Source organism: Helianthus annuus, chromosome 6, assembly GCF_002127325.2.
Source record: "Helianthus annuus cultivar XRQ/B chromosome 6, HanXRQr2.0-SUNRISE, whole genome shotgun sequence".
NCBI classification, from domain to species: domain Eukaryota; kingdom Viridiplantae; phylum Streptophyta; class Magnoliopsida; order Asterales; family Asteraceae; genus Helianthus; species Helianthus annuus.
The window spans coordinates 32,455,966-32,469,947 of record NC_035438.2 but is presented as its reverse complement, the minus strand read 5'-3'; the positions used below and the strand labels follow the sequence as shown (position 1 = coordinate 32,469,947).

The 13,982-nt window shown below is 41.6% G+C and overlaps 1 protein-coding gene across 1 annotated transcript; it reads right to left on the bottom strand.

Moving 5' to 3' along the window:
* Positions 1-260: 260 nt before the first annotated feature.
* Positions 261-5,399, bottom strand: LOC110944602. Its single transcript, XM_022186257.1, has 7 exons — positions 5,301-5,399; positions 2,336-2,523; positions 1,473-2,184; positions 1,237-1,378; positions 1,060-1,167; positions 713-989; positions 261-597 (listed from the first exon to the last, which is right to left on the bottom strand). Exons 1-7 carry the CDS (start codon positions 5,397-5,399, stop codon positions 261-263), a joined length of 1,863 nt encoding a protein of 620 aa, XP_022041949.1.
* Between the last annotated feature and the right edge of the window lie 8,583 nt (positions 5,400-13,982).

The window sequence follows — 13,982 nt, the reverse complement described above, 5'->3', positions numbered from 1 at the left end:
CAATTTCCAAAGACATAATAGACATAAGCAGACGGTTGATTAACATGTCAAACATAATAGACAACCAAAATGGTGGCATAAACATAAGCCACAATAGTTAAACATGTCAAACATAATAGACAACCAAAAGTTACTAAGTATTGTTTATAGCATACGGCTGATTAACATAACCAAAAGATAATATAAATGCAGCCCTTCAAAAGCATCCAAGCTATTCTTCAGCTGCAGAACCACCAGCAGAACCACCAGCAGCTACCTCATCATTTGCAGCCTTCAGTTGCCATTCCTTTCTTTAGATCCTTACAGCTTCTTGAATTATGCCCCTTCACATTGCATTTCTTACAGGTTACAGTCCCACCCTTTCTTGTCAACTTTCCTTTCTTCTCCATGGCATCTTCAACCTCCACTTGGTCTCTTCTCCTCTTTTTCTTTGGCCTGCCAGCTTGTTTGTGGTGAAGTGGAGGGGTCAATGTTGTTGGAACTGGTGATATTGGCCAGAGTTTGGGACCATTGATGGGACCAACCTTGTAGGCATAAGCCTTTTTTCCAAGTGTCCAGATAGTAGCATGGATGGACCCAATCCTCAGGTGGCCCAACCTGTTGTTTGTGTGCAGCCATATCCCAGTTAACAGCTACAGCATGCTTACATCGTATTCCAGAAATTTCCCACCTCCTACACGTGCAAACCTTTTGTTCGACGTTCACAACATACTGCCCAAGAGTCCCTTGTACCTGCCACCTACTATCACCACACCATTTCACAGTGCATTGGGCTGCAGCCTTCTTGATCTCATCTAAAATCTCTGTTATCTTTGGTGTGAGGGGGCCCTTACACTGATGTTGCTCCTTCATCACATTGACTATTCTTTTCATCAAATACTCCCTAAGATATTCCAAGCATGAAATGATTGGCTTTTCCCTCCCTTCAACAGTTTTGGCATTTAAAACTTCACACATGTTGCTCAGTAGAACATCAGATTGTGCCCAACCTACACATTGATAACCAATAAAGCAATGTTTAAAGTGATAAATAAATTTGTACTTAAATTGATAACCAACCTGTGAAGTGAGATCTAGACCAATGCTTTGGTGGAATTTGTTCCAACCAGTTGTATGCTTCCTCATTGAACTTCTTCAACTCTTCTATTTTTTCCCTAAACTCAGGTACTATTACACAAGAACATGAGTCAATAAAGGCATAACAATCTTTACCTAACTAATGAATCAACAAGTTACCTGTTCTGGCAGTTGCACATGACCATAAGCAATCTTTAAAGCCTTTGCCCCTCCATTTTAACTTCATATTTTGGTGAATTTTCCTAAGGCAGAACCTGTGTTCTGCAGCAGGGAATACCTTTTCAAGTGCAGGAATAAGGTCCTAAAATTAACACCCAAAATAGTAAACATGTTAAAATTCAAACCAATAAATCAACATAATTATAAACAGTGGATGAGAAATTGCATAGGCTAACCTTTTGTCTATCAGAAATGAAGGTAAACCATGAGTTGTTTTGTAATGCTAGATCATCTTTGAGACATTCTAGAAACCATGTCCAGGAATTCTTGTTCTCTGCTTCTGCAATTGCATAGGCCAGTGGATAGAGTCCATTGTTGGAATCCAAGCCTACTGCAACTAATACCTGACCCTGTTGTGAACCCTTTAAGAAAGCCCCATCTAAGTCTAGTATATCCCTCCCACATTCCTTGAAACCTAGCTTTAGTGGACCCAAGCAGATGTAAATTCTCTTGAACACCCTTGTTGAAGAAGCTGGGTTGGGTTCAGACTCAACGTCAATGTGCACTGTTGTGTCTGGATTTGCACTTTGAAGCTCCATTATGTAATCCCTTAACCTTGAATATTGTTCCTTGTTGTCACCTTGAACTTCTTTAGAAGCAAGAGACATTGCCCTAAATGCTTTCATCCTTGAAACCCTTAGTTCATACTTCCTTGCCAGCTCTTCTTGGATGGTCCTCACAGAGATGTCTTTGTTACATTCAACCAATCTCTTCACAGCAGGCTCCTTAGCCATGAACTTTGCTGTGAGGTGAAGGCTTTCTCTAGTTTGCAGACAGGTGTGTTCCGGCTTGTGAGTTTTCACTGTCCAAGTTTCCACTTCATCTTTCTCTTTAGAAACATACAACATAAATGGACAAACTACTTTGTCTAATCTTTCTTTTCTTTTTCTACAGAATATGGCATTGGCAGTGAGTACTTTTTTTGACTTTTGAGACCCACTAAAAGATTCCCTAGACCTGGGCCTAACAGTAGGTTCATTGGGCTTGGGCCCAACAGATTTTCCCTTATTGCCCTTCTTGGGGTACTTGTTTCACAAACCCATCACCTTTCATGTAAACTGGGACGTTCCCTTCACATACTACTCTAATCTTAGCCTTGTCATTTCTAAAAAATGACAACTCCCTTTTGGTAAGAATGGCATGCCTCCTAACTTGTTCTTTAACCTCCTTTGCAGATCCAAATTGTTGACCCAAGTAAAACCTTGCTTCATGCATCCTACTCTTTCCCTGTTCAAACAGTTAAGAGTCTCAACAGTTAATAAATATTTTAACAAATGTTTACATAAATAATAAACAGTTAAGTAAACAAATTGTCTCAACCCCCGTTTCCTAATTCCCAGGAACGGGCGGCCGCGAGCCAGTTTCGGTGGTATCCTGTTATTGTCTAATTTGGCAGTGGAATTTTTTCATCAGGACCGTAGTTAGGAAATATTTTAACAGAGTAAAATACCACATTTCCATATCATTTAACACATGGGTAAAACCTAAGTTTTCTGTACACATATCTTCATAGGGATACACCCTATTTTATTTAATAAAAACATCTATTTTATTATTAGGTAACTTTATTGCCACTTTTCCAAGCCTTCAGTGCTGTCTGGCTGGCTTCTATTTGGCTTTCACATTTTGTTACCTGAAATGCGTTTTAAAAATATCTTGTCAGTGGGAAATACTGGTGAGTGAATCCCAGTTTAATCAAGTTTTAATAAAAACCATTGTATAGTATTGAGGGCGATCTCGCAATTACATTTGTTTCCAAGTAATACCAATTAACATCCATGGTACTGTCATACTCAACTTGTGGAAATGTTACTCCTTGACCAGGTGGTAACAAATTTTGTATACAAAACCCCAACATACTCATGATAATTGTATTCTTACAAATACTCAATAACTGTTTAATATATAATTAATTAAGTGAGGTTTTGTAAAAACAGTTAATACAAAAAGAGGATTACTCACATTGTTGTCTTAGGATTTTCAGTAAGGATTTCCTGGGAATATTCTATAAACTACACAAATGCACGCGTGTTAGTATAATAACCCATTTTAACATTAGCAATACCCTCCCCGAGACGGCATTCCAACGACTACATCGGGCAAAACCACGACAGCCGTTACGGAACCCTAGATCAATCGGTCAGAGTATCTAATACGTATCCAGGGGTTATAATACTTACAACGGAGCAGAACTTTGCTATTTAGGGGGGTATTATGCCCGTGTATAGCCTCTACTATTAAGAAATTAAGTGAGAAAGAAAGATTTGGAACGAACTGACTGAAGATCCGAGGCATCCTTTATATAGGGCCTGATCTTGGCCTTGTCGCGGCCCGCGTGAACTCAGGCCACGGTCTACGCGGCCCGCGTGGTAGGGAAATAGGGTTGTAGGTGATCCGGGTCATCAATAGGTTCAACACGCGTTATGACACGTGTCAACACCAGGGCTTGCCTGATCCTTAAGTTGTCGCGGCCCGCATAAGGGTTATGGGTGGCTTACGCTGCCCGCCTAAACCCCAAAATCAGATTTTTAATTATTTTTAATAATATTTAAGGTATCCAGGACCCGTTTTTAAGTGTGGGGTGTATTTTAAGACGTATTGGGATATTTTAAATATTTTTAGGGTGTTGGAAAATATTACGAAGGTGTCGGTTTAGGGTTGTTATATCCTCCCCACCTTGTTTTAGAACTCGTCCTCGAGGTCTACTGGAACAGGTGTGGATATTTCCTTTGCATTTCTGATTCAAGCTCCCGTGTATATTCAGGTCCTCTTTTGGAGTCCCACTTTACTTTGACCAGAACTAATCTACTATGCTTGAGATTTTTAACTTTCCTATCTTCAACCTGTAGAGGCCTTTCTATAAATTTGAGTTGTTCATTTATCTCTATGTCCTTAAGAGGCACTACAAGTGATTCATCAGCTAAGTATTTCTTGAGATTAGATACATGAAATACATCATGTATTCCTGCCATTTCCTCTGGCAGTTGTAGCTGATAAGCTACAGGTCCTATTTTTCTAATAATCTCAAAAGGTCCAATTAATCTGGGACTTAGCTTTCCCCTCTTGATGAATCTTACCACTCCTTTCCAAGGAGAGACTTTTAATAATACCTTGTCACCTATCTGAAATTCTAATGGCTTACGTCTGTTATCAGCGTAGCTCTTCTGTCGATCACGTGCTGCATTCAGTCGTTCCTTGACTTGAATGATCTTGTCGGTTGTTTCCTGTACTATCTCAGGTCCAGATAGTTGCTTTTCCCCGATTTCTGCCCAACAGACTGGGTTCTGCACTTTCGTCCATAAAGTGCTTCGAGTGGTGCAACATTAATACTTGTGTGATAACTGTTATTATAAGAAAATTCTATTAAAGGTAAATGATCATCCCAATTACCTCCGAAATCAATTACACAAGCTCTAAGCATGTCCTCCATTGTCTGAATTGTCCTTTCGCTTTGTCCGTCCGTTTGAGGATGGTAAGCCGTGCTTAGATTTAGCTTGGTTCCCATTGCTTTTTGGAAACTTGCCCAAAAATGAGAAGTAAAACGGCTATCCCTATCAGAAATAATTGATAAAGGAATTCCATGTAATGAAACAATTTCATTTACATACTGTTGATGCAACAAATAATAGACCAAGGGTAGTAGCTGGGCTGGTTATGCAAAAGGGTTGAAGGGTTCAACTTTGCCTAACGCAGGTCGTGGGGTCCCCCCACGTTTGCAAGACGTGGAAGGAGGTTCACTAGTTTTATTCTTGCTGTTTGCTATAGGTCCTCCTCTGAAATGTGTTCAGGTTCGGATGAAGGAGCAAACATAATGTGTGTGTTGGATGTGAGAAGAAGTATCTTGCAAGATACAAGTACTTGAAGTGAATGACCAGGGATATCGAGAATCAGGGCTGGTCAGGAATGTGTTTCTCAGTAAATGAAGTGTCAAATATATAGGAGAAGACACCTTCCCAAAGAGGGATGCATTTGACTAGCGACCTTGCTTGCAGTGAGGGGCTTACCCTTTTGGGGGTTAAAGCCTTTGGACCCCTGGATAATAGAGTGTGCTCTGTGGACCTGCATTGCTTTTGCGGCTGGCGAGTTGGTGGAGATGTGACCATTTACTGTTCTCACATTGCTTTACTTCACCTCCTCAGCTTTTCAACCTTTGAACCGTTTAACCCTTTGGGCACTCATGTATTTTAGTCATTTTATTTTGTCTTGGGCTACCCCCGTCATCAGCCCCCCAAGTCAGAGGTTTTTGGGAGATCAGCTCAAAGACTTCTGACTTTTATACACGTGTTTTTTAGACTAAAGACTTTAAGGGTTCAAAGCTTGAAGGCTTAAAGGGTTGGAGGCAGTTAATTTTTGAAATTTAAATATCTGACAACTGATTTGATTGATGTGTGGCAGTTCATAAGGCGACGGTTTTGCAGAAAGTAACCGTTTGCAATTATCACTACTATTTGAGTTTTATATTTGGAGATATCATTTAATTTCCACATTATCTTTTCAAGTTTTCCCTGCAATTTCCCTTCTTCTCTTCAAGGTTAGTTCCGACTTCATCTTTATTTCCTTACTTTCTTCATATTTTCTTGTAAAATGGGTGCTCGTAAGGATTTGGCAAAGTCCTTTTCTCGATTAACCCAAGAAGAGGTAGAATTATTTTGTAAGGAATATGGTATTGGGAAAATGTTTAAACCGACTGCTCCTGCTTGTGATGTTCCGATTGACAAATGTCCGGCTGGTTTTATTGCTCTTTACTGCCGTCATTTTGAGTTTTCGAATCTCCGTCATCCGTTTTCCCTCTTTGTTCTGAATTTATTGGAGTATTACCGAGTCTCCTTTGGCCAGATCTACCCAAAGGGTATGGCTAGGGTCTTACATTTCGAAGTTTTATGCCATGCCCTTGGGTATGATCCTTCACTTTTGCTTTTTCGCCATTTTTTCCGATTGGCTAAAAACGGTGATTGGTTCACCTTTGAAACTTCCAAGGTTGATGCTTGTCTTATTTCGTCTATGGTTACAACACTCGGAACTTGGAAGGATCGCTTTTTCTGGGTTTCTGACTGTATTCTCCCATTTAAAATGGTGTGGAGGCACCCGGATGCCGTTCTCAATGAACCGGAGCCCTCTGAGTCTGAGTTGAATGACGCTTTTCTCAAAGCCATCCGGGTATGCCCTTCGAGGGTTCGTCCTTTCCCTGAACATTTGCTAGTTATGTTAGGGGTTAGTGATTTGTGGGAAAAGGCCGATCGGGATCCGGTTCTAATGAGAAGTGTCACCGGTATACATTTTCCTTGTTTGCCATCTTTGCATTTTTCTTTATTTATGTCTTATGAATTTTGTTTTTGTTATTTGTAGTTATGTCTGCTCTGGATTTTATCAAGAGTGACGACACCTCTGATGTTGTGTATGAGGATGTCCCATCTGTTCCTGATGAAAACGTTGTAGTTAGGACTGCTGAACAAAGGTTCGATGGTTCGGGTTATGTTAGTGTTTCCAATGTGAAGGGTCTTTCCAAACCTATTGTTCCCAAGGCTTCAACCCGGCGATCTACCCGTCGTTTGAAGGGTGTTCCTCAATCCACCTCTACTAAACCGGTGGAGTTGAGCGATGATATCGAAGCTTCTAGGGATCAAGGTGTTGAAGTGGGTTCTGAAAAAGAGAAGAAACTGGTTGTTCATGGCAAAAAGGCTTCAGCCAAAAAGGTTATTGCTACCCCTATTCAGGGTTCTTCGAGCAGGGATGTTGAAGGGTTGGATCCGGATGCAGTTTATGTGTTAGATTGGTCGGTGAAAAATGATGACAGTTTCAAGGATGTTGGTGTTTGTGAAGATGCTCTGAGTCACATTGCTCCTCCTTCAGTTCATAATACTATTTCTGAGATCGATGATGACATGATGTTATCTCGCATGATTCTGAGTACCTGCAACCTTGCTGCCATGCTTCCTCAGGGCATTGCCCGTTTTCGTTAGAGGATGCAGGAATATTAAGAATTTTCTATGAAGAAAGATAATATGAAATCTTCAATGGCCGAGATAAAGAAAGAGATAAGTGGGTTTGCTGAGAAAGAAGAGGCTTGGTCAAAAAAGGTTGATGATTTGTCTAAGCAGCATGAGCTTGAATTGAGTGATTTTAAGAAAAGCTTTGAGGCCGATCGGTTAAAGCTAAAGGTGGGTAAGGAGGCTTTGTCTGTTGCTCAAAAAGCCTTTGATGAGGAGAAGGAAAGCTTGAAGGCTTTGGTTTCCCGGGCTACCAGCGATAACCAATGGTTGATTGAGCAGGGTTTTCAACAAGTTGTTACTTATCTGCTTCACTCTGCTGAATTTAACTCTGCTCTTGGTGAAGTTTATACTAAGTTGCTCAACTTGGGGAAACATCAAGGTCTCATCGCTGGTTATAAGTTACATGAAGTTGGGCATCCTCTGGAAAAGTCTCCTTTGTTTCGTCCTGAAGCTTCTGATGTTTTTAAGGACTCCGTTGAACAGATGGAGAGGCTGACCTACCCTGATATTCATCAGGTTTCTTCTTGTTTTGGTGAGCCTCTTGCTGTGTTACAGGACTTGAAACCGGAGGGCCTTAATGAAAAAGTCTGTGTTGAAGTCTTGGGTTCTCTTTCGAAGAAAAGATCCTACTCAGGAGATAGTGATGACACTCTTTCAAGTGTGCCTGATTCTTCGAAGGATGCAAGCTTGGAGGCTTCAGCAGTAGGTGGTGATGGTGGTGCAAAAGCTAAGAAGTCCAAGAAAGCAAAGAAGGCCAAGGCTGAAGGTTCTGGGGTTTCCAAGCCTTCTGCCAATGTTTAACGGAAATTCATAGCTTTCTTAGCACTAAAAAACAATTTGTGGTTTGTAATGCTAACTTTGAACAATATTAGGTTTTGCAGGAACCCCTAAGGTTCCTGTTATGTGGTTGTGCTTTTAGGCCTGTATGGCCGCTTGAACAATATCCGAACTTGCAATTCAGTAGGACTTGTTTTAACTTGTGCTTTGTTGGAAGTCTTCCAGGGCTTTCTTTGTTATGATATTATGTTCAACTGTTTTCTGTGTTGTGTTTTTATACTTGTGCCTATTTTGTTAAGGCAGCTTGGTTGGTTTTAAGCTTTTAAGCTTTTTGGCTATCTATAGATATATTGAAACCTTTGAGGTTTCAAGCTGTTACCTCAGGGGCTTGAAGCCTTGAAGGCTTCCTAGTGTTTTGGTTTGACTTTGTTTGTGTTTTTAAAATTTTTCGTTCAAGTTACATTATTTTTGTCTTCTTATAACTTTGTCTTTGTCGAGTTTGTGTTGTCCTTATGTTTTTATACCTTAAAAGGTTCAGTGCTGCAGTTACTTAGCCTTGGTATTTTTAACAAGAAGGCATAACACATATCCTATTTGTTTTCTTGTTTTTGTTTGATTTCGTAAGCCTATTTGTTGATTATTTTTCTAAGGCTTAAGGAACATTTGGTGTAGGCTGTTCAAACCTGTGTATGAGACCTCTTTGCTATTGATAATAAGTCTCATGGAGTTGTATTGATCTAGGAACTCACCCCTTATATAGGTCCATTCAACCCTTGAACCTATTGAGCGATGTGGCCTGGGAGCTCAACCCCTTACCGGTCCTTGCCATGGAGTTTCTTGCTAGGTTCTCAACCTGCTTTTAGGATAGAAAGACAAATTTGATAAAACAACTTCATTCATTCAAGAGACATTTTTACAAAAGGTTTTCATAGTTCAACTCTTGAAATGTAACATTGCAAAATACAAACCACTCTTTCCCGTTTAGACATGAAACCTTTTCAAGGTTTTTCCATTCCAGTGCCTTGGAAGCCTTTTACCTTCTGGGTCTGCTAGCTTGTAGGATCCACCCTTGTGTGCTTCAAGGATGGTGTATGGACCCTCCCATTTTGGGCCAAGCTTTCCCTGATTCTCTTTCTTGCTAGCTTCATTGTTTCTAAGGACCAGGTCTCCTAGCTTGAAACGTTCATTCTTGACTCTCTTGTTGTAATAGGCTTCCATTCGTTGCTTGTACTTGGCTTCTTGAATTACGGCTTGGTCTTGTGTTTCTTCTAGGAGTTGTAAGTTCAACATGGTCTCTTTTTGGTTTGTTTCGGGATCCATGTTGACAATTCGTTGTGTTACAACTCCTACCTCGGCTGGGATCACGGCCTCGGATCCAAATACCAAGCTATAGGGTGTTCTCTTATGGCTTGTTTTTTCGGTTGTTCTTATGGCCCATAGAACACTAGGCAATCCATCGAGCCAGTTGCTTTCGTACCTTCCCAATCTTGTTTTGATACCTTCCACTATGCTTCGATTTGTCCTTTCAACCTGACCATTTGATTGCGGGTAAGACACTGAGCTGAAGACCTGGTTGATCCTGTACTCTTTACACCAAATGCTGAAAGGCTTCTCAGCAAATTGCTTCCCATTATCAGTGACGAGTACCCCCGGCAATCCATAACGGCAAATAATGTTCTCCCAAACAAAGTCGATGACTTGTTTGCCTGTAATCTTTGCAAGTGGTTTAACCTCAGGCCACTTTGTAAAATAATCTATTGCCACCAGCAAGAATTTTACTCCTCCTTTGCTTGGGGGAAATGGACCAACAATGTCCATTCCCCATTTATGGAATGGCCATGCCGAGGTTATTGGGACAAGGTCATGCTTAGGACTTTTTGGGATCGGTGCATGGATCTGGCAAGCATCACATTTTCTTAATTGCTCACCGGTGTCACGATGCATTGAGGGCCAGAAATACCCATTTTGGGCCAAGCTTTCCCTGATTCTCTTTCTTGCTAGCTTCATTGTTTCTAAGGACCAGGTCTCCTAGCTTGAAACGTTCATTCTTGACTCTCTTGTTGTAATAGGCTTCCATTCGTTGCTTGTACTTGGCTTCTTGAATTACGGCTTGGTCTTGTGTTTCTTCTAGGAGTTGTAAGTTCAACATGGTCTCTTTTTGGTTTGTTTCGGGATCCATGTTGACAATTCGTTGTGTTACAACTCCTACCTCGGCTGGGATCACGACCTCGGATCCAAATACCAAGCTATAGGGTGTTCTCTTATGGCTTGTTTTTTCGGTTGTTCTTATGACCCATAGAACACTAGGCAATCCATCGAGCCAGTTGCTTTCGTACCTTCCCAATCTTGTTTTGATACCTTCCACTATGCTTCGATTTGTCCTTTCAACCTGACCATTTGATTGCGGGTAAGCCACTGAGCTGAAGACCTGGTTGATCTTGTACTCTTTACACCAAATGCTGAAAGGCTTCTCAGCAAATTGCTTCCCATTATCAGTGACGAGTACCCCCGGCAATCCATAACGGCAAATAATGTTCTCCCAAACAAAGTCGATGACTTGTTTGCCTGTAATCTTTGCAAGTGGTTTAACCTCGGGCCACTTTGTAAAATAATCTATTGCCACCAGCAAGAATTTTACTCCTCCTTTGCTTGGGGGAAATGGACCAACAATGTCCATTCCCCATTTATGGAATGGCCATGCCGAGGTTATTGGGACAAGGTCATGCTTAGGACTTTTTGGGATCGGTGCATGGATCTGGCAAGCATCACATTTTCTTAATTGCTCACCGGTGTCACGATGCATTGAGGGCCAGAAATACCCATTTTGGGCCAAGCTTTCCCTGATTCTCTTTCTTGCTAGCTTCATTGTTTCTAAGGACCAGGTCTCCTAGCTTGAAACGTTCATTCTTGACTCTCTTGTTGTAATAGGCTTCCATTCGTTGCTTGTACTTGGCTTCTTGAATTACGGCTTGGTCTTGTGTTTCTTCTAGGAGTTGTAAGTTCAACATGGTCTCTTTTTGGTTTGTTTCGGGATCCATGTTGACAATTCGTTGTGTTACAACTCCTACCTCGGCTGGGATCACGGCCTCGGATCCAAATACCAAGCTATAGGGTGTTCTCTTATGGCTTGTTTTTTCGGTTGTTCTTATGGCCCATAGAACACTAGGCAATCCATCGAGCCAGTTGCTTTCGTACCTTCCCAATCTTGTTTTGATACCTTCCACTATGCTTCGATTTGTCCTTTCAACCTGACCATTTGATTGCGGGTAAGACACTGAGCTGAAGACCTGGTTGATCCTGTACTCTTTACACCAAATGCTGAAAGGCTTCTCAGCAAATTGCTTCCCATTATCAGTGACGAGTACCCCCGGCAATCCATAACGGCAAATAATGTTCTCCCAAACAAAGTCGATGACTTGTTTGCCTGTAATCTTTGCAAGTGGTTTAACCTCGGGCCACTTTGTAAAATAATCTATTGCCACCAGCAAGAATTTTACTCCTCCTTTGCTTGGGGGAAATGGACCAACAATGTCCATTCCCCATTTATGGAATGGCCATGCCGAGGTTATTGGGACAAGGTCATGCTTAGGACTTTTTGGGATCGGTGCATGGATCTGGCAAGCATCACATTTTCTTAATTGCTCACCGGTGTCACGATGCATTGAGGGCCAGAAATACCCATTTTGGGCCAAGCTTTCCCTGATTCTCTTTCTTGCTAGCTTCATTGTTTCTAAGGACCAGGTCTCCTAGCTTGAAACGTTCATTCTTGACTCTCTTGTTGTAATAGGCTTCCATTCGTTGCTTGTACTTCGCTTCTTGAATTACGGCTTGGTCTTGTGTTTCTTCTAGGAGTTGTAAGTTCAACATGGTCTCTTTTTGGTTTGTTTCGGGATCCATGTTGACAATTCGTTGTGTTACAACTCCTACCTCGGCTGGGATCACGGCCTCGGATCCAAATACCAAGCTATAGGGTGTTCTCTTATGGCTTGTTTTTTCGGTTGTTCTTATGACCCATAGAACACTAGGCAATCCATCGAGCCAGTTGCTTTCGTACCTTCCCAATCTTGTTTTGATACCTTCCACTATGCTTCGATTTGTCCTTTCAACCTGACCATTTGATTGCGGGTAAGCCACTGAGCTGAAGACCTGGTTGATCCTGTACTCTTTACACCAAATGCTGAAAGGCTTCTCAGCAAATTGCTTCCCATTATCAGTGACGAGTACCCCCGGCAATCCATAACGGCAAATAATGTTCTCCCAAACAAAGTCGATGACTTGTTTGCCTGTAATCTTTGCAAGTGGTTTAACCTCGGGCCACTTTGTAAAATAATCTATTGCCACCAGCAAGAATTTTACTCCTCCTTTGCTTGGGGGAAATGGACCAACAATGTCCATTCCCCATTTATGGAATGGCCATGCCGAGGTTATTGGGACAAGGTCATGCTTAGGACTTTTTGGGATCGGTGCATGGATCTGGCAAGCATCACATTTTCTTAATTGCTCACCGGTGTCACGATGCATTGAGGGCCAGAAATACCCATTTTGGGCCAAGCTTTCCCTGATTCTCTTTCTTGCTAGCTTCATTGTTTCTAAGGACCAGGTCTCCTAGCTTGAAACGTTCATTCTTGACTCTCTTGTTGTAATAGGCTTCCATTCGTTGCTTGTACTTGGCTTCTTGAATTACGGCTTGGTCTTGTGTTTCTTCTAGGAGTTGTAAGTTCAACATGGTCTCTTTTTGGTTTGTTTCGGGATCCATGTTGACAATTTGTTGTGTTACAACTCCTACCTCGGCTGGGATCACGGCCTCGGATCCAAAAGCTATAGGGTGTTCTCTTATGGCTTGTTTTTTCGGTTGTTCTTATGGCCCATAGAACACTAGGCAATCCATCGAGCCAGTTGCTTTCGTACCTTCCCAATTTTGTTTTGATACCTTCCACTATGCTTCGATTTGTCCTTTCAACCTGACCATTTGATTGCGGGTAAGCCACTGAGCTGAAGACCTGGTTGATCCTGTACTCTTTACACCAAATGCTGAAAGGCTTCTCAGCAAATTGCTTCCCATTATCAGTGACGAGTACCCCCGGCAATCCATAACGGCAAATAATGTTCTCCCAAACAAAGTTGATGACTTGTTTGCCTGTAATCTTTGCAAGTGGTTTAACCTCGGGCCACTTTGTAAAATAATCTATTGCCACCAGCAAGAATTTTACTCCTCCTTTGCTTGGGGGAAATGGACCAACAATGTCCATTCCCCATTTATGGAATGGCCATGCCGAGGTTATTGGGACAAGGTCATGCTTAGGACTTTTTGGGATCGGTGCATGGATCTGACAAGCATCACATTTTCTTAATTGCTCACCGGTGTCACGATGCATTGAGGGCCAGAAATACCCAAGGTTCATGAGTTTGCAACCACCGACCTAGCTCCAAAATGAGCTCCGCATATGCCTTCGTGAATCTCTTTGATCAAATACTGACTTTGCTCAGGACCAACACATCTTAGCAAGGGGGCAAGGTAACCCTTTTTGTAAAAGGTTTCTCCTTGTAGTACGTACTGCCTTGCCTTGATTTTAACCCTTTCAGCTTCTACTTGATCATTGGGTAGTTCACCATTTTTATGGAACTTCTTGATTGGAGTCATCCAATTTGGATCTTCATCAGTGACTACGTCTTGAACTTCCAACTCATCAATTGATGGAGCTTTTAACACTTCTACTAACACCTTCTTTGTTAGGTGAGCAAAAGTGAGAGATGCAAGCTTGCTTAAGGCATCTGCCTTCTTGTTTTGGGACCTTGGAATCTGTTTGATTATACACATTTGGAAGGTGTTCATCAATTCTTTGGATTTTTCTTTGTACCTTTTCATGTTGGGCTCTTTTGCAATGTAGCTATCATTCACTTGGCTTGATACCGGCAACG

Excerpts from the sequence above, each read along its gene's own strand:
- LOC110944602 (XM_022186257.1), bottom strand. The coding sequence starts at position 5,399 with ATGGTCACATCTCCACCAACTCGCCAGCCGCAAAAGCAATGCAGGTCC. Across the intron at positions 990-1,059 it reads GTCTAGATCTCACTTCACAG|GTTGGGCACAATCTGATGTT; the intron begins GTTGGTTATCAA and ends ATCAATGTGTAG. Across the intron at positions 598-712 it reads GTACAAGGGACTCTTGGGCA|GTTGGGCCACCTGAGGATTG; the intron begins GTATGTTGTGAA and ends CACAAACAACAG.